This window comes from Rana temporaria, chromosome 4 (genome assembly GCF_905171775.1).
Source record: "Rana temporaria chromosome 4, aRanTem1.1, whole genome shotgun sequence".
Lineage (NCBI taxonomy): Eukaryota > Metazoa > Chordata > Amphibia > Anura > Ranidae > Rana > Rana temporaria.
This window is the reverse complement of record NC_053492.1, coordinates 83,239,359-83,264,947: the sequence shown is the minus strand read 5'-3', so window position 1 is coordinate 83,264,947 and position 25,589 is coordinate 83,239,359. Positions and strand designations below refer to the sequence as shown.

Genomic DNA, 25,589 nt, shown 5'->3' with positions numbered 1-25,589 from the left:
ACTTCTGCATCCCCCTGCCGCAGCACCTCTGCACCCTGTCTGCAACTCATTTGTCAATTTACCTTTGCAACACCAGACTGCAGCTCACCTTTGCTCCTCCCCCTCCACTGCTGTCACCTGGATAGCAAAACCTTCACAAAACACAACTGTCAGAAGCTGGCCTCTCTCTATAGTAACTCCAGTGGCGGGTCGTATCTTCGCACACAGTGCACTGAGTGCGCTTACTTACCACTCTACCTCTTCGCCCACTAGCTAGCGATCATCCCCTGGGCCGTTGGCTTCCGTGCACCAGGCTGCATGAGGAGATGCCCCGCCCCACCGATAAACATACTGCACACTGCTTCTGCAGATATCTGTTCCTCTCCGGCCCCACAGTGGGTACAGCGGTAGGGAGGTTCTGTAGGAGCCGATGGCACTGTCATTTGCAAAAACAAAAGCCACGCTTCCCACACTCAAATATATATACAAACAGTAACTTTTACATATGAGCCTAGGTAGTCCTGGACACACCATAGTCATTTCGCAGCTTGGGCTTAGAGTACTTTTTCTACTGTGGTGGAGTGATGGTTTAAAAATATCACTAGAGTTTTGCTTTAATTTACACTAATGTACCAGGTAATAAAGATTTTATTTTGATAAAAACGTCTTGGGTCCTGGAAGGAAACTGCCATGCAAATTTCAACATCCAGTTGCAGTTCCAACTTGCCCATATAACAAAAACATTTTAATGATATATGAGTTAAGCAATGGATTGACATATTTTGTGTGCTGTCCTTGGAGTCTATCCTTGTGTCAGTAATTGCATTCCTCTTTCAGCTATGCAGATGGTATATGGTGACAGAAGTTCCTGCTATCCTGTCATACCTATACCAGGAACAGCTTGCTGATTGAGCTCCACAATATGCATTGTTAACAGCTCTTCCTCTATTGCGCACACTCATTGTTTCAGTTATTAATATAAACCTTGCATAATGTCTGTTTTTGCAATATATTGATTCAATTAAAAATTACAAAACAAAAGTCCTGTTAATTAATACAATTTCCTTGAGTAAAATTCATAAATAATAAAAAGCAAACCTAAAGTGAAATAACACCCCCACTCTCCTGCCCACACTTCTGTCTTTAACCTCCCTGGCGGTATGATTCTGTCTGGAATTACGTACCAAAAGCGGTACAATTTTTTTGCAAGGAAATTTGGCGTTTTATACTGTAGGCCTGTAATTCTTAGGAATAACTCATTTAAATCTGACCAAACAAGAGTCTAGTAGGCATCCTGGGTATGAATTTTTTTTTAAAAACAAAATTATAAATTATAATATAATAAATAATTATAAATAATTATAACAAATAATAATATAACTATAATAAAAATTATTCAATAATGTAATCAACTCAAAATCACTGAAATGTGCTCAGTTGCAGAATTGTCGCTGTCATTTACTTTTATTTTTTTATGACAGATTTCCCCACAAATCGCTATCGCACAATTCTGCAAGTGATTATAATTTATTATCGCTGTTTTCTAGCTGCTCTAAAACTGCTTTTGACATAAAGGGACACTTTTGGTTGCTATGGACAATCTACAGTTTGCAGACAGAACAGTTTTTATTATATAAAAGTACATGCAGGACACTGGGCAGACCACTAGGGACAAGGGGTGTGTGTATTTTTTACATACAGTACTGTAATCTATAAGATTACAGTATACTGTATGTAATGTGTTTGTTTACTTTTTTAATTTGGCGCCGATCTCCGCCACTGTGAATCGAGAGAGGACCCACTTGATCACACAGCAGGGATGCATCGCAGGATCCAGGGACAAGGTAAGTAACTCTGTGGATGCTGCGAAAGGTAAGCCGTGCCGCTGCACGCTCTGCACATCTACCCCGAGCGTGACTCGGGGATACCGATAGTAGCATGGAAAAACCACCCCGAGTCACGCTCGGGGATACCGCTAAGCAGGTTAATTCAAATATGCCCTGGAATCCTTACATTTTTCTTAAAGTATTGGAAAAAGCAGCACTCCATGATCCCATAGCCACCAGTCATCCAAGGAGAGGGTCATAAAATTAACGTTAGGGTTGTCCTGCAGCAGTGGTCATATTACCCAATGCTTCAATATTGGTTGCATGACTAGCCACTGCGAGATCCCCAATCATTGTATATCAGGGGTTGCTTCTCATAAACAATTTTTGGGGGATTTGAAGTGTTTCTAAAGCCTAAACATTTTTTTGAACCTTAATGAATTCCCTACACTAAGGTAAAAAATGTTTAGGTAGTAGTGTGCCCCCTCACTCTCCCTTATACTTACCTAAGTCCACACTTGATCTAGCGCTGTGTCCATCTTATAGGCTTTCATGAGAGCAGAGGCTCCTGCTGCTGTCAGTCAAATCCTGTTACAAGAGTGGGGCAGAGCCGTGTTGCCTCTGTCTATGAACACAGGCAGCAAGGCTTGGGATCGACCAGCAGGTGTGTCACAATAGAAAGCATGACACACCAGAAGAGGAGGAGCCAGTAACATCAGTTGAGGACATGAGAAGAGGTTGGGTGATGCTTTGTGCAGTTCCTTAGCACAGTGCAGGTAGGTATAAACCTTTAAAAAATTGAGTTTGCAATCACTTAAAAAAGTACTTGCAGCTAATTTTCCCAAAGCAGTCGATTTTTCTCAGTAAAGTTAAGATGACCATACATGGCTCAACTGAATTGGACAAAATTGAGACGTGGGTGGTGCTGTTTGCATCACCCGACTCGACCAAACTTGATGGAAAAATCAAAGGAGCCAGGTGGAAAATGATCGCCCTAATTGGGACTGTATCCATTCAGAGGCAGTCACTGTTTGGGTATTCATGCAGCTTCAGATGTTGTGGCTGTCTTAATACAATATCTAGCATTGACAATTCCTCTATCCACACTGTTTAGCTAAATGGAGCAATCTGTTGGTTTTCTCTTGAATAAATGAATGAATGACTTGTACAGCGCTACACATGCAAACTGAATTGCCTCTATGCGCTTTTTGCAGCCAGTGTCTTACTGGCTAGTGCGGTCATTTACCCCATAGGATCTCGACACCCTTGGAAAACACAGTCATACACACATATATACATATTGTAAGAGGTTAGCTCGGTAGCGGGGGGGTGTGACCCCCTGGATGGGTTCACTACACACGGAACGATACAGAGAAACAGCCGAAGATGGTTGAAAACAAAGAATTTGGTTTATTCTTCCATCTTGCTGGAAACAATTGCAAGCATCCAAACCGCATAAACAAAATCAAACATAAAATAAACCCTGGCCACTTGGGGTGTCTACCTTCACCACACAGGAACCTATCTATGGAGTCTGGCACAGCCTACTGCTGAGCAGACACTGCTGGTCATACAGCAGAAAAACAAATAGTCTTTTTGATTTTTATCACACAGAAAAATCAACAGCACCTCACATCTTCAGAAGTATTTCTGTTAACTGCTCTCCTTCACTCAAAAAGCCTCAGGATGCAGCAATCAGTAGTAATCCTCTGGATTACTTATAGAGGCCTTAATTGCCTCATTCTGAACAGCTGAAGTTTTCCAACGCCCTTAAACATTTCTGGCGACTTCTGTAGCTGACGCCTGAGTATCCAGAGGAAACCTACGCAGACACAGGGAGAACATGCAAACTCCAGGCAGATGGTGTCGTGGTCGGGATTCGAACCAGCGACCCTTTTGTTGCTAGGTGAAAGTGCTAACCACTACACCACTGTGTTGCCCTCCTGATGCCAGATCCGATACCTGGAACCAGAAGTCAGCAGATGGAGATAGCGGAGGTCAGTCTGGCAGCAGTGGATCACGGGGGTAAGCTGGCTGGGGCAGGAGTACAGGGCGCGGCCGCATATTCCTTCCAAAATGGTGCCCGGAGCAGTCACATTCGGTACAGGAAGTGACGTTCCGTGTCTCCGTTGGAAGGTAAACATCACAACGCCCATCTTGGTAGACCCTGCACTCGGCTGCAGTAAACCAGCAGCCGAGGGACACACAGTCATACACACATATATACATATTGTAAGAGGTTAGCTCGGTAGCGGGGGTGTGTGACCCCCTGGATGGGTTCACTACACACGGAACGATACAGAGAAACAGCCGAAGACGGTTGAAAACAAAGAATTTGATTTATTCTTCCATCTTGCTGGAAACAATTGCAAGCATCCAAACAGCATAAACAAAATCAAACATAAAATAAACCCTGGCCACTTGGGGTGTCTACCTTCACCACACAGGAACCTATCTATGGAGTCTGGCACAGCCTACTGCTGAGCAGACACTGCTGGTCATACAGCAGAAAAACAAATAGTCTTTTTGATTTTTATCACACAGAAAAATCAACAGCACCTCACATCTTCAGAAGTATTTCTGTTAACTGCTCTCCTTCACTCAAAAAGCCTCAGGATGCAGCAATCAGTAGTAATCCTCTGGATTACTTATAGAGGCCTTAATTGCCTCATTCTGAACAGCTGAAGTTTTCCAACGCCCTTAAACATTTCTGGCGACTTCTGTAGCTGACGCCTGAGTATCCAGAGGAAACCTACGCAGACACAGGGAGAACATGCAAACTCCAGGCAGATGGTGTCGTGGTCGGGATTCGAACCAGCGACCCTTTTGTTGCTAGGTGAAAGTGCTAACCACTACACCACTGTGTTGCCCTCCCGATGCCAGATCCGATACCTGGAACCAGAAGTCAGCAGATGGAGATAGCGGAGGTCAGTCTGGCAGCAGTGGATCACGGGGGTAAGCTGGCTGGGGCAGGAGTACAGGGCGCCGCCGCATATTCCTTCCAAAATGGTGACCGGAGCAGTCACATTCGGTACAGGAAGTGACGTTCCGTGTCTCCGTTGGAAGGTAAACATCACAACGCCCATCTTGGTAGACCCTGCACTCGGCTGCAGTAAACCAGCAGTGGACATCTTGTTACACCCAGCTCATATAGTTCGGGCTGGGTGTAACAAGATGTCCGCTGCTGGCTTACTGCAGCCAAGTGCAAGGTGTACCAATATGGGCGTCACAGTATACTTACTAGAAGTTAAATGACATGAATGATGAGAGGAAAGGAAGGATTTTGCAATGCTATATGCCATATAGCATTGCAAAATTCTTCCTCTCCTCTCATCATTCATGTAAATTATTATGCAATTGCTCATTTGTGCTGCATTTTAGTGCCTGCCCATAAGTGACATCAGTTCCATCTATCAGTGCCAGCTTTCAGTGCCCATAAGTGCCACCTTTCAGTGCCATACATCTGTCAGTGCCAATCTATCAGTGCCCATCAGTACCACCTATCACTGCCAATTAGTCAAATTGTCACATGACATTAAAAAAGAAGTATCATAATCGGTATCGGCAAGTACTTGGAAAAAAAGTATCGGTACGCAGTCCTAAAAAAGTGGTATGGGGACAACCCTAAGTTAAAGTGTATGTATAGCCAAACTTTTTTTATGATAGAGTAAGGATGCCCCCTGCAAGGAAATTTTACCCTCTATATGTTCTGGCGATCATTGTCTCCCTGACTGAAACTGATGGGAACAAGGACTGAGGATAATTCTTATGGTGAGGAAACCTGTTAAGCCTTCAGGACAGAACTTGAGGGGAAATCTTACAATAGGACACAGACAGCAAAAAATAAACTGACAGGGCATGTAACCCTTTCCTACTGTATCCAAAACTGAAAAAAAAAATGGAATGTTTTTACACACTTTATCTTAATGCAAGGGAGGGTAAGGCTTCTTTTTCTATGGTATTACCACCCAAGCTATCCAACATACAGCCAGAGTGGGCTATTTACATGCTGTGTTACTTTGCGACACCACTGCAGAAAATTGAACACAGCAAGTTGAGTTGACAGATACCACCACCTGTCAAACTCAGTTTTTCAAGTCAGTGGGGTCATGCCATGCTTGAAGACGCTAATTTTACGAAATGTACGTCACGGCGCAACCTGGTCACGTGTACTACCTACGTCACATCCGGCAATCTGGCTTGAGCTTCCGACTGGTGGAACGCACGCTGTCGAGGAAGTGGAGGAACCACAAGTGCTTTTCCTTACAAGTCTGCAGGCCCCAGTGCCGGGTTGGGCACCATTTAATGTAAGCGGTCATTTGGCCTTTTTTTTTGTCCTATCATTCTATTCTTTTATTAAATGGTTTGCACTATGGAAGTTTTAGCTTTTTCATTCCATGTTCCATCTCTGCAATGGAGGTCTTGAGCCAATACCCACATCTCCCGTTTATGGCCAAGTGTGCAGGCACGCTCCTGCTAAGCGCATGAGATCTTTTTCTAATCAAAAAGATCCATTGAGTCTGGTAAGCACATTCCCCTTCTGTGCACTTTGGGTGTCTTATCCTTGCGTATGGTGAAGGAACAAGTCTGCACTATCTGGAAAACAATCCTTTTACAGCAAGATTTTTTTTTGTTGTCGGTGGATGAATTTTGGAAATTAATCACATTATTTGTTTTTTTTTTTCAATTGGGACAATTTTTTATCTTTTTTGCTTTGTATATTTTTCCTTAGAACGAGTCAAACACTTTCTCTATGAACTTATATTATGTGTGCAATACTTTTTGGTGATTTATTTAAAGATTTATTACCACTAATTGTATATCACTGGTTTATCCACTTGGGAGAATTTTATAATTTGTATTTTTTCTCACTGTAGTATATTTAATATTTATGAGTGTTTCTTATAATCACTTTCTAGCGCCCTCCTTTTTCACATATGACCTCATGTCTGTGGGAAGAACATGCTTCCATGCTTCCATGGAGTTTGCCTACCAAAGAACTTAGTGGAACTTTATTGATTGAAGATACTTTTGTTCCATTGTCCTAGTAGCCATTCTCCACATTGAGTATTTTGGGGTGTTTTCCTTAAAAATAATTATCTAACATGGGAGCGTTTGAGTCCCTGGCTCTTCTGGCAATTCTGTCCTTGTTCGGAGGGTCTTGGTGGGTTCCTGTCAGAAAAGGTTTAACCTGCTGGTGGTACTGTAGCTCCCAGACCTATAGGATGCAGTTCTGGTGTCCACCAGCGTGTGGATCTCGGCAATCAGGAGCTGACATCTCCTGCAATCAGGCATTACCTGATGCAGTAAGCATACCGTGTTTCCCCCGAAAATAAGCCCGGGTCTTATATTAATTTTGGCAACATAAAACACACTAGGGCTTATTTTCGGGGATGTTTTTTTTTTTTACGGTATGTTCAATGATCTTAAAGTGGTTGTAACGCAAAAATTCATCTCCTGTATCCCCTGTCTTCCCCCCCCCCCCTTTGTCAGATCAGGACCTAAAAAGCTTCTTAAAATCCATCCTTATAGAATTATGCAATTACATTTAAAGGAATTGTGCCGATGTGGGGTGCAGTGTGTCTCCCTTTGTAATGGTTTTGTGGGCAATACCTTTCTTGCAGCTGACATGGCGGTCGCATTGGTCTCCCTTGGGCTCTTGTTCTCTGCTGCGGGATCCCCGCTCTGCTCCATGCACTGGAAGGGAAGTCTGCAGGCGTCGGGTGGGAGGAGAGCGGAGGCGGGGGGAGCCGGTGTTCCGCTGGCATCTGTCTGCTCCATTCGCTGAGAAGGTAGGGGCTGCGGGCATCGGGCGCGAGAAGAGCGAAGAGGGGAGCCGCTATCCCGCTGGCATCTGTCTGCTCTATGCACTGGGGAGGGGGGGCTGCAGGCATCGGGCGAGAGGAGAGAACCGCTGTCCCACTGGCATCTGTCCATGCTCCGTGCGCTGAGGAGGGGGGGCTGCGGGCATCGGGCGGGAGGAGAGCAGAGGGGGGAGCCGCTGTCTCACAGGAATTGGCCCGCTCCGTGGACTGGAGATGGGGGGCGTTTGTCAGCCAGGAGGAGAGGAGAAGACCTCCGGGAATCATTCTGCAAGGTGGATTACGGTAAAAAAAATAACAAATTTTACTAGGGCTTATTTTCGGGGTAGGGCTTATATTGCAGCCCCCTAGGTCTTATTTTCGGGGAAACACGGTATTTAAACCTGGTGATCAGTTCCACACGTTGCCTTGGTATTGTTTCCTTGTGTCCTGACCTGTGTTTGCTAATTCTGTGTCCCTGTATCCTGAACCCTGTATCTGGAATCCTGTACCCTGAATCCTGCACCCGTTCCTGAACCCTGCATCCGTTCCTGGAATCTTGCCTGGCAGCCTGATCCCTTCTGCCTGCTCTCTCTGTCTCTTGTTACCCCCTCCCTGTCCTGTCTTGCTCCCTGCTCTATCTTCTTGACCTTCTGTGTATGACCCTGGCTTGTTACGTTTATATTCCTCATCTGTATATAGATTTTGTTTTGGTGTTCAGTTGTGTGTCACTGTGGTTGGTTGCTGGTTAGTTTACTATTTGTCATATTGGATGTGTGTTTACTTTTTTATTTACTTTTCTTTTAATAAACCATATTATTTATACTTTACTTGTCCCTGACAGTTCCTCTTTCCCTTTTTATTGAATCACATTGGGTTCTCTTGGTCACATTTTAATGCATAAGCACCTTATCTTCCCTGATGAAGCTAAATGCGAAACATGCTCAACACAATGCAACTGCTCATTGCTTTGTAATTTGGATCGCAATATCATCATTTTGATGCTTATATATACTTTATGTAAAGCTGTGCTGAATTGTGTAAAATATCAATGGGCTTGTCACTGGAAGTGTTTTAAAAATCATAATGTTCTAATTACATTTGGTTGTAATCATACAATAACTTTTTTTTATTTTTTTAATAATGTACAGTACCAAGTTGAGAAATGCACAATATGTAAATAGATACATGGTTTTAGCAGTATAACACATAAGTGTTTTTGATTCCCTGACGGATAGCACCTTTTGAATAGTCCAGGCCTTTTTCTTTTTTAGTTAATATATCAAAACAGTAAAAAACAAAGAAACTGAACCATTCGGTAAACAATACCTAAAGTCTGTCAAATTTTAGAGATGAGCTATCTAAACTAGAGGCCTTAATTAAACATCTCCTCACCTCAAGCTTATACATGTTTGCAACAAATTATTGAGAGATGCCCCATGGGACTGTTTTCCTTTGTAATGGTGAATTCATGTTTGCTGCAGAAGAAGATCGCTTTTGTTTAATAACTCTAGTCTGCCTGTTACTGGCAAATGAAACATTAATGACTCATTTTGAAGTTTTCTATTCTGAGTTTCCATCTCACTTTCAAAGAACAGGATGAACCATGAAAAGACTTATCAACACATTTTTTTTTTAATTGCCCTTTGCGGTGGCAATACATTATCAACTTTGTATCCAATTAATGGATTTATGTATAATTAATAGACGGTGCACTGAAGGTCTTCTTCCTGTAATTAAGCTTACTTTTTTGATTTGGAAATAGAAGTATTATGTGTTGTTTCTTGGCATTTGCCGATTAACTCTAGCTGGACTTGTGAATCAATGCCCACAGTTTTGCTAGGATGGCACAGAAAATGACTCTACATGATTTTTTTTTTTTTTAAAGTGGGTTTTCTTCAGGTTTAAATTGGGAATAGCTACCTGGGTTGGATTCTAGTGCTTTAAAGTGCTCTTTTTTTCATTATTTCATATTTCTTTTTTTTGTAAGTCTTGAGAGGAAATACCTACGTTTATTATTGCTGGAGTAGAATGCTAAGTGGTCTATAGAGCATGGTACAGTATCACTTTGAGGCCATTAGGTTTTGAAGCTAATACAGCTCAAATGAGCAGTGATCACTACCCATTAGCAGAACTCACAGTTTGGGTTTTGGTAAAATAGACTCCTCTATTGAATTATCAATTGTTTGTGTAGATCCATTTGTGGTGTTTCTTGAGAAAACAATGAAGATGAAGGACATTGATTATAGTCATTCTTAAGCTCCTTCTTAAGCTTATATCAATAGAGAAACTAATGGCATTTTTTCTATTCCTGTGCAAGGTGCTGGTAGTTTTGTTGAGTACAAAATATAGCTTCTTTAGAGTCGGTTCACACTAGGGCGACACGACTTCCAGCGCGACTTTCAGAGGCGACTCCGACACGACTTGAACATGAACCACAGGGCGATCTGGGGCGATTTACAACACAACTTGAAGTCGTCTCCAGGACAGGAGACTTTCCAGTGGCCAATAAAACAACAATCAGCACTGGGAGAGGGAGGGGGAGGGAGAGGGGCAGGAGAGGTTTGCCTGAGAAATGTATGTTATCTTCCTGGAAAGTCGCTTCAGTTAGGACAGTGATCAGACTTGGAGGCGACTTCCATTGAAATCAATGGGTACAAATCGCCTACAAGTCGGATTGAAGTAGTACAGGAACCTTTTCTGAAGTCGGATTGCCTTGAGTCGTGTGTATTAACACCGCTCCCATTCACTTCCATTGTTTTTCTCTAAAGCGCGACTTGGGACGACTTGAGGCGACATCAAGTTGGATCGCAAGTCGCCCCAGTGTGAACCGGCTCTTAAAGTCAGAATGCCCCACACCAAAGCACCCTCCTCTTCCTAAATTCATAACCTAAAACACAAAAGCAACCCTTAAGTTCAGCCCTTACACTGTCCCTTGACATATAGCTACCTTCAACCCACAAAATATAACAAAACCCCTAAAGGAAGTCCCTAACACTTAACCTCTTTCCCCAAACACTAAACCCTTATGTTCCTAAATATGCAATTTGACCTAGTCCTACACAGCAAGCCTTTGAACCAATAGCTAGCAGTCCCACAACGAATCAAGAAGACTTCTTAGCAGCTGCTATGCAACTCCCATCAGGGGAAAGAGGACAAGGAGAGGGGCAAAAGGGGGTCATTTAAAGGATAACTGTACTAAAATTACAGTTGTGCTTTAATAACCTTTAACAAACAGATTTCATAATCCTATAGTCAGATAAGTGAACGTTTTAATTGATTGTGAGGAATTAATAGACTGATACAATGGTTTAGTTAAGCAAGTTCACTCATGAAAAAAATGCAATGAATTTATCTAGATACATGTTTTAAACTGGCTTCTCATTATATATGAACAATTTGTTACTCCTTTTTATCTTGGCTTTGTTATAGGTGAACCATGTTACATTTATAAAGGTAGTTTCTTTTTATATAGACTTCAATTTTCTGTGCTCTGTGCTCATGTTCTCTTTAGAGTTGTAATTTATGACCTCCAGCCAGTTCCATCTCAAGGTCACTGACCCCCATCCTCCTTATTCCATCTACAGTTTCAATCCGAAGTGCCATCTTTACTGCAGCCTTTGTTGCTGGGTCATTCCATTCGTAATTTAAATATATTTATTTCTGAAAGGTTTAAGCTTTCCCTGTGTGATCTCGAGTTGCGTAATTGTCTTTATTATTTTCCATTAGTTGATCTGACATAATCCGTTATTGTCAGTTGTTACTGTTTGGAGTGAAATTAGTCAGATCTCTTGTACACCTGAGATCTGAGGTCTGCGAGTACTGCAGTGATTACAGCTTGTTTTTGCTGTCAGGATGACTTTTCCTTCTGTTATTTCAGTCTAGACTTAGTTAATTACCAGACAGAAGGTGATCTTTGTGCAATGGAATAGATAAACTTGTTCTTTTTGATTTTTTTTAATGAACCAAGGTCCTTCCCACATTTAGGTCAGTTGCTACAATACAATTTGTCTTTATGCCTCGTTTATAACAAGAAAAAAGTATAAGAGATTGTTATTTTAACATTTAGCCTGCATGGGCTTCCACATTGTGCAATTGCTTATACCTGTCCTGCACATTCACATTGTTCTCTTAAAATCATGACAACTAGGGGTGCAACGACTGGTAAATGGGTAAAGGGGTCCCTGAATCGCAGACTGTTACTCCTATAGCGGTCCTGCTACTAAGACTTGTAATGCCTCGTTTCCACTAAGCGGATCGGTTCGAGTCGCTTAGAATGGAACGGGTTAGAATGGTCCGGTCTATTCTGCAGAGCATTTCCACTGCAAATCGGACAATCCGGGACCATGCAAGGTTTAGAAAAAAAGCCTAGCACATCCACCAATCAGTGAGATGTATTTGTAGGTCCGCCCTAATGGAACCGTTCCATTCTCTATGGCCCTACATCTGAAGCAGGACCCAGAATGGTCCGGTACGGTTCGCTTTTATGGCACGCTTTCATAATGGAAACACCCAAAAAAGCGTACCGTATCGAACCGATCCGCTCAGTGGAAATGAGGCATAATTGAGTGAAATCTTACTGCCACAAATCCTGAATCTCATGTTCCTGCATGTTCCAAATTAGGGCTGCAACTAATGATTATTTTCATAATCGATTAGTTGGCCGATTATTGTTTCGATTAATCGGATAATAGCCTTAAAAAAAAAAAATTGTTGTTGGGCAGATTACAAAACACAAATTGCCGCAAAAACACATTACATGCTTTTCTGCAGCTTCTCCATTGAAGTATATTGAACCAAAAAAAACAAAATAGCACCGTTGTGGGTGAAAAAGTCCTTGCCCTTTCCTAATACGCAGCAGCTGGAAAAAAATCATGGATGTGAACATGTCCCATAGGAAAACATGTAAATGAACTGTAGTGTGTTTCTGCAAAAAGCACCAAAAAACTGAGGTGTGAACCCAGACCTGAGATGTTTAGTAACATAATGGGGTTAGAAAAACAAAAATAAGTACAAAAAGAGCAAATAATCGCTACTGTAAGGGGTTTATTTTTTTACTGTGGGACAGTGAAAGTAATATTTACAGTAGTGATTTTCTTTTTTGTACAATAAAGGGCTAATTTTAGTTTTTTTAACCCCATTATGTTACTGGCCGATTAATCGACTATGAAAATTGTAATCGATTAATTTCATTATCGATTAGTTGTTGATTAATCGATTAGTTGTTTCGGCCCTATTCCAAATGTATCCTGTTGCATTAAATAATAATTAAAATTATGTAAAATTAATATAATATAGACAGTGACGCTGGGAATCCCTTATAAAGGCAACAAAAGGTGTGAAGACCCAGAAACTTGGTCACAGTGGGCTCACTCATAGAGTTTTTCAAAGATATAATGCCCATGTACAGCTTTCCTTTTTTGCAAGTTTTCAGCGTATCTGAGTGGATGCCAATGTAAATGTGATGTCTTGGCTTCTGACGTGTTTCTGTATATTTAAGGAGGATGGCGCTCCCTCCAGGTGATCCTGCTTTTAGTTTGTACATTGCTTTTTATGCCCCATGAGGACTTTTTGTCGTTTTGAGTTAGGGAACACACCTCACAGAAAAACCACAGCATGGCAGTGTGGCTTTTCACATGTATTTGCAAGTGTTTGCAACAAAAACTCTTTTTTTTTTTTTGTTTAACCTGGGTAGGTTTTTTAGCTAGCTAGATTGAAAGTGTGCTGGGCTCTCTTGATATCGCGTTTGTAAATTGCCCTTTCCTTGTGCAATTTTCTCCATTTTGTTCATTTCAGACTGACCTGAGCTACTTCCATTGTTGCTTTTTAGTTTTAACCACTTGCCGCCCGCCAATGACAAAATGACGGCGGCAAAGTGGTTGTAAAATCCTGACTGGATGTCATATGACGTCCTCAGGATTTTGAGCCGCTGCGCGCCCATCGCGGCAATCGTTGTTGCAGGGTGTCAGTCTGACACCCCGCAACACCGATCCAGGTAAAGAGTCTCTCACGGAGACTCTTTACCACGTGATCAGCCGTGTTCAATCACGGCTGATCACGATGTAAACAGGAAAAGCCGGTAATCGGCTTTTCCTCACTCACGTCTGTCAGACGCGAGTAGAGGAGAGCCAATCGGCTGCTCCTGTGACAGGGGGGGTGGTTTGTGCTGATCGATTATCAGCACAGCCCCCCCGAGGATGCCCACTGGACCACCAGGGATGCAAAAAAAAAACACAGGTATGCCACCCTAGACCACCAGTGATGACAATGACACAAAAAATGGATGCCAATCAGTGCCCACAATGGGCATCACTGATTGGCAGGCATTGTTTGGCACTGATTGGCATCCATTAGTACAACACATACGATAGTGCCCATCTATGCCCATCCGTGCCACCTATCAGTGCCCATCCATGCGCCTATCCGTGCCCATCCATGCCACCTATCTGTGCCCATCCATGCCGCCTATCTGTGCCCATCGTGCCACCTATCCGTGCCCATCTGTGCTGCCTATCCACGCCCATCCATGCCGCCTATCCGTGCCGCCTATCAGAGCCCATCAGTGCCGCATATTGGTGCCCATCAATGCCACCACATCAGTGCCACCTCATTGGTGCCCATCAGTGCTGCCTTATCAGTGCCCATCAGTGCCCATCAGTGAAGGAGAAAACTTACTTATTTACAATGTTTTATAACAGAAACAACTATTTTTTTTATACATTTTCAGTCATTTTTTTATTTATTTTTTGCAGAAAAAAAAATCCCAGAGGTGATCAAATACCACCAAAAGAAAGCTCTATTTGTGGGTACAAAATGATAAAAATGTAATTTGGGTACAGTGTAGCATGACCGCGCAATTGTCATTCAAAGTGCAACAGCGCTGAAAGCTAAATATTGGTCTGGGCGGGAGGGTGTATAAGTGCCCTGTATGGAATTGGTTAAGAAACTGTCTCCCCCATTGACCAAAAAATGAAATTTCAGTTTTGGGTGAACTGCCCCATTATGTTTTTGGGTTGACCTGTGGTTGATGGCTTTCCCATACTAGTAGTGAGGTAGAGGAAATAAGAGAGTGTTGAACATTCCATGCCTTCACCAGAAGTCAGAATTTGCATAATAAAGCACTTGAGATTAAAGTGTTTAAATAATTATTTAAATAATAAGTCACTTTTTGAAATCAACGTGGCCGGGTGGGATTCCGCCCAAACAGCCCATAATTAATTTATTCACACAGCTGTGTGTGTGAATGAACTACAAGCCCCGACATCCTTTGCGGTTGCTGGCTTGTAGTTCTCAGTGAACATTGACAGGAAGAATCAATGAACTACCATTGCACTGACAGATCTGGAGGAGATCTGATTGGCACCAGCAATCTGCCGATTACTAGTGCAATGCTTTACAGGCTCCAAAATAAATAAATATACATTTCTCTTTCATTCATTGACAGACACAGCGCTTCCTTATTCAGAACCATAGGGTTATACCACCCCCTACAGAAATAGGACACTAGGCAGAAAAAAGACTTGGCTACGCCTATGGGCAATCCTAGGTGGTATACATCTTTTTCTCTGCTATAGGCCTTCCCTGCTGGGATCTCTGGCCCTGGCCATTTCATTAATTTTTTTCGTTTTAAACAAATATTTTTTTCTGGATTTTTTTCTTACGAGATCTTCAATCAACTGCTGGACTGGGCGATAGGCTGGATTTCTAGTTCCAGTGGTGCCCCCAGTCTGGCCAGTGAGCCAGAGACCACAGCTCCATGCTAGGTCAGCTGCGACATAGCCCCACTGGACGGGGGCTGGCTGGTGAGTTAAACAAGGTCACATTTGACTGGGTCTCGGCCTGAGTCACAACGTTTCTCCTGGCCAACAGCCTGCCATTTCAATGATGAAGGATGTTCTGTCTGGGGCGGCACCCACCCAGTTCCTAGTATGGTGAGTAAATGTCCCCCCTCTCCCTTTGGATGGGCTTCGGAGGTCAGACTCACTGTTTGTTATCATAGACGGACCAAGAAAGGGGCTATCTGCTTTTTCTGCAACCATTTTTAAATGGATCAGACAAACAGTGACTCAGGCCTGTTCTGTCGGGTCAGGTTCCTCCTTTGCCTGTTACAGCGCACTCTACTCTGGCGCTTAGTGCTTCTTGGGCCTTCCGTCATCAGGTGTCAGTGGCACACCCCTCATGTTTTGGCACTGCTTTGGGACATCCCTATGGTTCTGAATAAGGAAGCACTGTGTCTGTCAATGAACGAGTGAGAAAATAGGATTTTAGAATCCATTTCTCTGAGTTCATTGACAGACACAGCACTCACCCCTCTAAGGAGCTTTGATACTTCTGACACTGCTTATTACTAAACTGAAGGCCAATAGCAGAGAGGGGAATGTATACCACCTAGGACTGCCCGTAGGCATAGCAAAGTCTTTTCTGCCTAGTGTCCCCCTATGGGAGTGTCCTACTCCTGTAGGGGGCGGTGTAACCCTATGGTTCTGAATAAGGAAGCGCTGTGTCTGTCAATTAACTCAGAGAAATGGATTTTACGCTAAGTCAAAAATCCAATTTTTTTTACATGCAAAAGATTGTGCATTTATTTATTTTTTCTAAAATGTGAACTTCTCCTTTAAGATGTCTGTAAACCCTAACAATGATCTTCTACCATTTGATCTCCCTTTGTCTGTTATATATTGAAAGCATATTGTATATCAGGGTTTGACAAATTTACTTGGAATCTAGGAGCCAGCTAAAAAAGTTAGGAGTCAGAAAACGCGCCCCGTCCCGACGAGCTTGCGCGCAGAAGCGAACACATACGTGTGTAGCGCCTGCATATGTAAACAGTATTCAAAGCACACGTGAGGTATCGCCGCGATCGTTAGAGCGAGAGCAATAATTTTAGCTCTAGACATCCTCTGTAACTCAAAACATGCAACCTGTAGATTTTTTTAAACGTCGCCTATGGAGATTTTAATGGGTAAAAGTTTGTCGCCATTCCACGAGCGGACGCAATTTTGAAGCGTGACATGTTGGGTATCAATTTACTCGGCGTAACATTATCTTTCATAATAAAAAAAATTGGAATAACTTTACTTTTGTCTTATTTTTTAATTTAAAAAAGTTTATTTTTTCCCCAAAAAAGTGCGCTTGTAAGACCGCTACGGCGTGACAGAAAGTATTGCAACGATCACCATTTTATTCTTTAGGGTGTTAGAATAAAAAATGTATAGAATGTTTGGGGGTTCTACTTAGAGGGAAGGAGATGGCAGTGAAAATAGTGAAAGATTACACATTAGAACAGCTGTTTAACTTGTAATGCCAGCGGCCACCACCAGATGGCGCCAGCTCACAGAAGGTCACAGCTCACAGAAGGAAGAGCTTGGAACTTCACAGGGGCCGCAAAGCCGCGGCCTTAATTACCGTCCGTTGCGGGCCTGCCACGATCGCGCGGCGGAGGAGGTGGGGGCGCGCGAAGATACAGGATTCTGTGCCTCCATGCGCCCCCACCTCCCCCGCTGCGCGATCGTGGCGGGCCCGCGGCGGCCGGTAATTGAATCCGCGGCTTTGCGCCCTTGTAGGTGGCAAAGCCGCGGCCTCAATTACCGGCGGCTGTGGGCGCCAGGTCACAATTTCTTGTCGCAATTGCGACGTGGCGCCCGGATTTTGTCGACCCCTGTTGTATATACATTTGTATCTATTCAACAGCTGCAAAAAAATAGTGATCCCACTACATCTAAGGTCATGTAAACTGGAATATACTATATTACACTTATGTTCTTTAGTCTAACATCTATTAAAAGGAACAAGAAGGCACCTTTAGGTACTTGTAGCTTTGTACCATACCTAATAAATATAGTATACGTCCAACTTGTGTCCACTGGAGCTCTTTGACGACTGCTTTTACGGCCACCAGATAATGCCGCGTGAAAATAGATAATACCTTTTATAATGCTGCATAATTTCCAGAGGCTCCAAGTTAATATTTAGTAAGAGTAAAGTGTAACATTTTGCAACTGTGTAGGTTTCTCTACATAGCATAATTTGTGGTTCCATTAAATCCTGAAACCTTGATGTGAATGTTACTCTGTGGCCACATCAGATGCCTCCAGTGATCAGTAAATGAAGGCGCAATTCATCTTACTCAAGAAGAAGGTGTCACTTCTTCCCTTATGCAGATTTAAACCTTTTATTCACTGCAGGGATTGCCACAAGGTTTTAAATTATCGTCTCCCCAAATTCCCACAGCATGTCGTAATCTTTGCGGATCCTCTGATGACATTTTCTCTCTCCATTTTTCAGTGCACGTTTAGAAGATAGCCCTTGGGTAAAACTGGTAAAGGCAATGCTTTCCAGCTGCGAGACCAAGTGCAGAGAAGAAACAGCAGCCGAAATTTTGAAGTTGTGCCGCTCCCTTTACGGCTCCAGACATGCCTTCTCCGCTGAGGTGAGCAAGTTTTATCATTAGACAATTCTGCTACCACTAAGCTCCTACTCCTCGGGGGTATTCCTGTCTTCTCACCAACTTTCTATACAGAACACTAAACTTTTATGTTTTCCTGTACAACGTTATTTTTCTGCATAAACAAATCCTGATAACGTACCTGCCAAGCTTGTTGCAAATCTTAAATCTGTACTTCAGGCAGATATAAAACAGTGATAGTTGTGTAAAGCGCAATAATCCTCCCTAGGTGATCAATGTACATTGAAAAGATTTTAACAGAATTCCTGTATTCTGAAGAAGAAGCTGTTTGTTTTTACAAACCCTTTTCAAGCTCATTCCTGAACCAAAGGGTCAATGTTCAGTATAAACTACTGGTGTTTCTCAGTGTTGTATTGAGGACAGTTGCAGTGTCTGCATGCCTTTGGAAGTAGTTATCCCCTAGGGAAATGGAAAGGTAATTTATAATAACACTAAATTACAAAATGGCTTGCATAGATATATGTATATATATATATATATATATATATATATTCTTTTTGTATATGTATATATATATATATATTCTTTTTTTTTTTTTTTTTTTTTTTTTTTTTTTACATTCACATTCTTCCCCTTCGAAAATGCACTCTCTACCACTCCTTCTGACAGTTGTGTCTTCTATCCTCAAACTTTCTTCCAGTCACCCCTCTGGTCCACCCTACACCCTCTATATATCGCCCTCACTTCTGTCCTCTCCTTATTACTGCACTCACCAACTCATGCTAATTCTAAAGTCAAACGCCCAATGCTCCAAATCACTGGGGCAGGTCCACTCATATAAATCGCATTCCCACATTACCTCCCTCACCCTCCTGCTTCTCCTATCCTCTGGTGATATCTCCCCAAACCCTGGGCCTCCTTCATCCAACTGTGCTCAACGCACCCATTACCCTACACCCTCTGGGTGCAGCCGCAATGCACACAATCTAGTTCCCATTTCTCTTCTTCCCATGACCAGACTCCCTTTCTCCTGTGCCATTTTGAACGCTCGCTCCGTCTGTAACAAACTCACATCCCTCCACGATCTCTTTATCGCAAACTCTTTTCATCTACTCGCCATCACTGAAACCTGGCTTCACGAATCCGACACTGCGTCTTCTGCTGCTCTATCCCACGGTGGTCTTCTTTGGACTCACTCTCCCAGACCCAGTGGACGCAAAGGAGGGGGTGTTGGAATCCTTTTAGCCCCACATAGCACCTTTCAGGTACTTCACCCACCTCCCTCTCTGTCACTCTCCTCATTTGAGGCGCATTGCATTCGTCTCTTCTCCCCAGTTTCTCTAAGGATAGCTGTGATCTACCGCCCCCCCGGTTCAGTATCCTCCTTTCTTGATGACTTCTCTGCCTGGCTACCCTACTTTCTCTCTTCTGAAATCCCCACAATTATTCTTGGCGATTTCAACATCCCTACTAATGCTAACACTCCTGCAACTTCCAAACTTCTCAGTCTAACCTCCTCTTTTGACCTGAAGCAATGGATACATGCTCCTACTCACTCTGAAGGCAATACCCTTGACCTTGTTTTTTCCCACCTATGCACTCCATGCAACCTCTCCATCGATCCTTACCCCCTCTCTGATCACCACCTTATTAATTTCACGCTCTCCCTCTCCTCCGTCTCCTCTTCCTCCAAATACCTAACAGTCACTCGTAGAAACCTTCAGCATATCAACCCTTCTCTTCTACACTCTGTGACTGACCACCTCTATGACAAAATTGCACCCCTGTCCTGCACCGACCTAGCCACTTCTGTCTACAACACTTCACTTCTAGCATCACTGGACAGACTGGCCCCCCTCACTACACGCAGAATAAGGCCCCGCCCCCTTCAACCCTGGCAAACTGATGATACTAGAAATCTGAAAAAACACAACCGTGCTCTCGAGCGCCAGTGGCGCAAGACTAAGTCCCAGGAAGACTTCGTCCAGTATAAATCTGCCCTCCAAAAATACAATTCCAGCCTCCTCGCTGCCAAGCAGACCTACTTCATCACCCTCATTAAAAACCTATCATCCCGTCCCCGTCAACTCTTCTCTACCTTCAACTCTCTCCTTCGTCCTCCACTGCCTCCACCCACTAACTCAATCAACGCCCAGGAGATTGCCAATCACTTCAAACAGAAGATTGATACAATTCGCAAGGAGATCTCTACTGTTCAGACATCCTCCACACCTCACACCTCATGCACACAGGTACAGTCACTACTTCCCTCGTTCAACCCCACCACCACAGAGGAGGTCGCTAAATTACTAACCAATGTCCATCTTACCACCTGCGCTCTGGATCCTGTTCCCTCACAAATGTTACGTTCACCCTCTTGCTCTATTCTACACTCTCTTACCCACATCTTCAATCTCTCCCTCTCTTCTGGCATCTTCCCTAACTCTTTGAAACATGCACTAGTCAGCCCCATACTTAAAAAGCCCTCACTGGACCCATCCAATCTTGACAACCTACGCCCCATCTCCTTGCTCCCCTTTTTATCCAAACTCCTTGAACGTCTAGTCTACAACCGACTGAGCATCCACCTTGCTGACAATAACCTTCTTGATCCCCTTCAGTCTGGATTTCGTCCTCAACATTCCACTGAAACTGCTCTCCTAAAACTAACAAACGATATACTAACGGCCAAAACTAAAGGACACTATTCTGTGCTCCTACTCCTGGACCTCTCTGCCGCCTTCGATACGGTTGACCACCCACTCCTCCTCAAAAAACTCCACACCTTTGGTCTCTGTGACTTTACTCTTCGCTGGTTCTCTACCTACTTATCCAACCGCACCTTCAGCGTTACTTACAACTCTACTTCTTCCTCTCCTCTACCATTCTCTGTTGGGGTCCCCCAAGGTTCTGTTCTTGGACCCCTCCTATTTTCAATCTACACCTCCTCCCTGGGTCAGCTGATAGCCTCCCACGGCTTCCAATACCACCTCTACGCTGATGACACTCAAATCTATTTCTCTACCCCTCAACTCACTCCTTCATTTTCCTCACGTATCACCAATTTACTATCAGATATATCACTTTGGATGTCACGTCATTTCCTTAAACTCAACCTATCCAAAACGGAACTTATAATTTTTCCTCCCCCACGTGCCTCTTCCCCTGATCTCTCTGTCAAAATTGATGGCACAACTATCAGCCCATCCCCACATGCCAAGGTCCTAGGTGTAGTCCTGGACTCTGAACTCTCCTTTAAGCCTCACGTCCAATCACTGTCCAAATCTTGCCGCCTCAACCTCCGCAACATCTCCAAAATACGCCCCTTTCTAACCAATGACGCCACAAAGCTCCTAATTCACTCCCTGGTCATCTCTCGCCTTGATTACTGCAATTCCCTTCTCATTGGCTTACCGCTGCATACTCTAACCCCCCTTCAATCCATCATGAATGCTGCGGCCAGACTTATCCACCTTACCAACCGCTCTGTCTCTGCTACTCCTCTCTGTCAATCCCTCCACTGGCTTCCGCTCGCCCAACGAATTAAATTCAAAATACTAACTACAACCTACAAAGCCATCCACAATTCTGCCCCCTGCTACATCACTGACCTTGTCTCCAAATACCAACCTAATCGCTCTCTTCGTTCTTCTCAAGACCTCCTGCTCTCTAGCTCTCTCATCACCTCTTCCCATGCTCGTCTACAGGACTTTTCCAGAGCCTCTCCAAGCCTATGGAACTCCTTACCCCAAACTATCCGTCTATCTCCTTCTCTTTCAGCTTTTCGAGGATCCCTGAAAACCCTCCTCTTCAGAGAAGCCTATCCTACCCACATCTAACAACTGTATTTTAACTTTGCCCACCTGATCACCCCCCACATCTACTACCCTCTGTTCCACTTCACCCTCCCTTCTAGATTGTAAGCTCTAACGAGCAGGGCCCTCTGATCATTCCTGTATTAAATTGTACTGTAACTATAATGTCTTCCCTGATGTTGTAAAGCGCTGCGTAAACTGTTGGCGCTATATAAATCCTGTATAATAATAATAATAATATATATATATATATATATATATATATATATATATATATATATATATATATATACAATATACATATATATATATATATATATATATATATATATATATATATATATATTTTTTTTTTTTTTAGGAAAGTGCAGTTTTATTTAAAATATGTTAAATGAGTTTGTTTTTCGATACAGGTAGTAGAAAAACCTCAGTCTTTCTTTATCTTAGCTTCTGCACCACAGGGCTCAGGGAGAGATTGGTTTAATATTGCACTCTAGTCAGTGCGCCATTGCTTTATACAGTGTTACAGAAGAGGGGGGGGGGGAACAAAGAGGCGCCAAACCACCAATGGTGTAGCAGGATTTATTTAACAGTGAATGTTAAAATACAGTAAAATTGCACTCACAAAAGTCGCTTAAAACAGGCATATAGCAAGCTTCATGTGCAGCTGCCAGTGCTGAGTCAAGTCCTGACAGAGACCCTTGACACGACAGGAACGCTATGGAAGCCAGGGATCCGGGCCTACTGCCATGGGAGATGCAAGAAAGGAGCTGTCAGATGCCACAGATTGTTTAAATCTGGAATGTGTTTCGAAGGCCAAACTATACCTCCTTTGTCAGCCAAGAGCTTCACATGGAGCTTGTTATATGCATGTTTTAAGCGACCTTTGTGAGTGCAATTTTGTTGTGGCTACAGAGTCTGTGGCATCTGACAGCTTCTTTCTAGATTCTCCCATGGCTGTTCTCTGGTGGATTGCCTGGATCCCTGGCTTCCACAGCTCCTGTCATCTCAGCGGTCTCTGTCTCAGCAGTCTCTGTCAGGACTGGACTCAGCACTGGCAGCTCCACATGGAGCTTGTTACAGTATATATCCTTTTTAAGCGGCTTTTGTTAGAGAAATTTAATTGAAGTTTTTTTTTTTTTTTGCATTCACTATTGAATAAATCTTGCTATACCATTTGTGGTTTTTTTGCGCCTCTTTCGCTTTGCGTTTGGGTTCCTAGCCTGTGCAAAGAGGCAGCCTAACTCTAGCAAGCTGTGTCAGCAAGAGACTATCTACTAATTGGTTATAGCCCAGACCTCCAGGGGTTATATATGTCATATATATATATATATATATATATATATATATATACACACACACACAGTATCTCACAAAAGTGAGTACACCCCTCACATTTTTGTAAATAATTTATTATATCTTATCATGTGACAACACTGAAGAAATTACACTTTGCTACAATGCAAAGTAGTGTACAGATTGTATAACAGTGTCCTCTCAAAATAACTCAACAAAAGTGAATACACCTCTAAGTGAAAATGTCCAAATTGGCCCAATTATCAATTTTCCCTCCCCCGTGTCATGTGACTTGTTAGCGTTACAAGGTCTCAGATGTGAATGAGGAGCAGGTGTGTTAAATTTGGTGTTATCGCTCTCACTCTGTCATACTGGTCACTGAAAGTTCAACATGGTACCTCATGGCAGAGAACTCTCTGATGATCTGAAAAAACGAATTGTTGCTCATATCCCATGAGGCATAGCAAGACTCTGACAGCCAGACGCATGATACCCAGAGGCAGAGACATGATGGGACTTGTAGTTTTGCTCAGACCAAATGCCGCACACTGCACCAAATTGGTCTGCATGGCTGTCATCCCAGAAGGAAGCCTCTTCTAAAGATGATGCACAAGAAAGCCAGCAAATAGTTTGCTGAAGACAAATAGACTGAGGACAAGAATTAGTGGAACCATGTCCTGTGGTCTGATGAGACCGAGATGAACTTATTTGGTTCAGATGGTGTTAAGCGTGTGTGACGGTAACCAGGTGAGGAGTACAAAGACAAGTGTGTCTTGCTTACAGTCAAGTAAGGTGGTGAGAGTGTTATGATCTGGGACAGCAAGAGTAGTGTCGGCACTTGGAAGCTACAGTTCATTGAGGGAACTATGAATGCCAACATGTACTGTGACATACTGAAGCAGAGCGTGATTCCCTTCCTTTGGAGACTGGGTCACAGGGCAGTATTCCAACATGATAATGACCTCAAAGTAAGGTGGTGAGAGTGTCATGGTCTGGGACTGCAAGAGTAGTGTTGGCACTGGGAAGCTACAGTTCATTGAGGGAACTATGAATGCCAACATGTACTGTGACATACTGAAGCAGAGCATGATTCCCTCCCTTTGGAGACTGGGTCACAGGGCAGTATTCCAACATGATAATGACCCCAAACACACCTTCAAGATGACCACTGCTTTACTAAAGAAGCCAAGGGAAAAGGTGATGGACTGGCCAAGCATGTCTCCAGACCTAAACCCTATTAAGCATCTGTGGGGCATCCTCAAATGGAAGGCGGAGGAGCACAAGGTCTCTAATATCTACTAGCTCCGTGATGTCGTCATGGAGGAGTGGAAGAGGACTCCAGTGGCAACCTGTGAATCTCTGGTGAACTCCATGCCCAAGAGGGTTAAGACAGTGCTGGAAAATAATGGTGGCCACACAAAATATTGACAATTTGGCCCCAATTTGGACATTTTCACTTAGGGGTTTACTCACTTTTGTTGCCAGCCATTTAGACATTAATGGCTGTGTGTTGAGTTATTTTAATGGGACAGCAAATCTACACTGTTATACAAGCTGTACACTCACTACCATATTTTCCGGCTTTTCAACCCCTGAAATTCTTCTTAAAAGTCGGGGGTCATCTTATACGCCAGTAACCTAACATGCAGACCGCGGACTTCCATTTTTCAAAAGCCGCGCCTCCTCCTTCTGCTGTTCCGTGATAGGCGGAACACTCAGCTTCCCAGCAGAGCCTATGTTCAGTGTTCCGCCTATCACGGATGCCCTCTCGTCCTCGGACGAGAGAGCATCCGTGATAGGCGGAACACTGAACACAGTGTCTCCTGGGAAGCTGAGTGTTCTGCCTATCCCGAAACAGCACGAGGAGGAGCCGCGGCTTTTGAAAAATCAAAGTCCGCGGTCTGACAGATTCTGCATGTCAGGGATAAGGTAAGGGATCGTCGAGGCATGCAATGGCACAGTGAGGTATGCAGTGACACAGTGAGGCATGTAATGGAGGCACCGTGAGGCATGTAATGGAGGCACCGTGAGGCATGTAATGGAGGCACCGTGAGGCATGTAATGGAGGCACAGTGAGGCATGTAATGGAGGCATGTAATGGAGGCACAGTGAGGCATGTAATGGAGGCACAGTGAGGCATGTAATTGAGGCACAGTGAGGCATGTAATGGCACAGTCTGGCATGTAATGGTGGCAAAGTCTGGCATGTAATGGTGGCACAGTCTGGCATGTAATGGTGGCACAGTCTGGCATGTAATGGTGGCACAGTCTGGCATGACTAGTGGAAAGGGGGTCCTCTTATAAGGTGAGTATATCCCAAAACCAACATTTTAGCTGGAAAATTAGGGGGTCGTCTTATACGCCGGCAAATACAGTACTTTACATTGTAGCAAAGTGTAATTTCTTCAGTGTTGTCACATGAAAAGATATAATAAAATATTTACAAAAATGTGAGGGGTGTGCTCACT

The 25,589-nt window shown here is 43.4% G+C and overlaps 1 protein-coding gene across 1 annotated transcript in view; it reads left to right on the top strand.

Annotated features, from left to right (window-relative positions):
• NBAS (NBAS subunit of NRZ tethering complex) overlaps positions 1 to 25,589 on the top strand; it is a 975,710-nt gene that overhangs the window by 890,453 nt on the left and 59,668 nt on the right. The window contains exon 50 of the mRNA XM_040348578.1: positions 17,891 to 18,035. Coding sequence (XP_040204512.1) covers positions 17,891 to 18,035 — 145 coding nt within the window. The remainder of the gene's footprint in view (positions 1 to 17,890; positions 18,036 to 25,589) is intronic.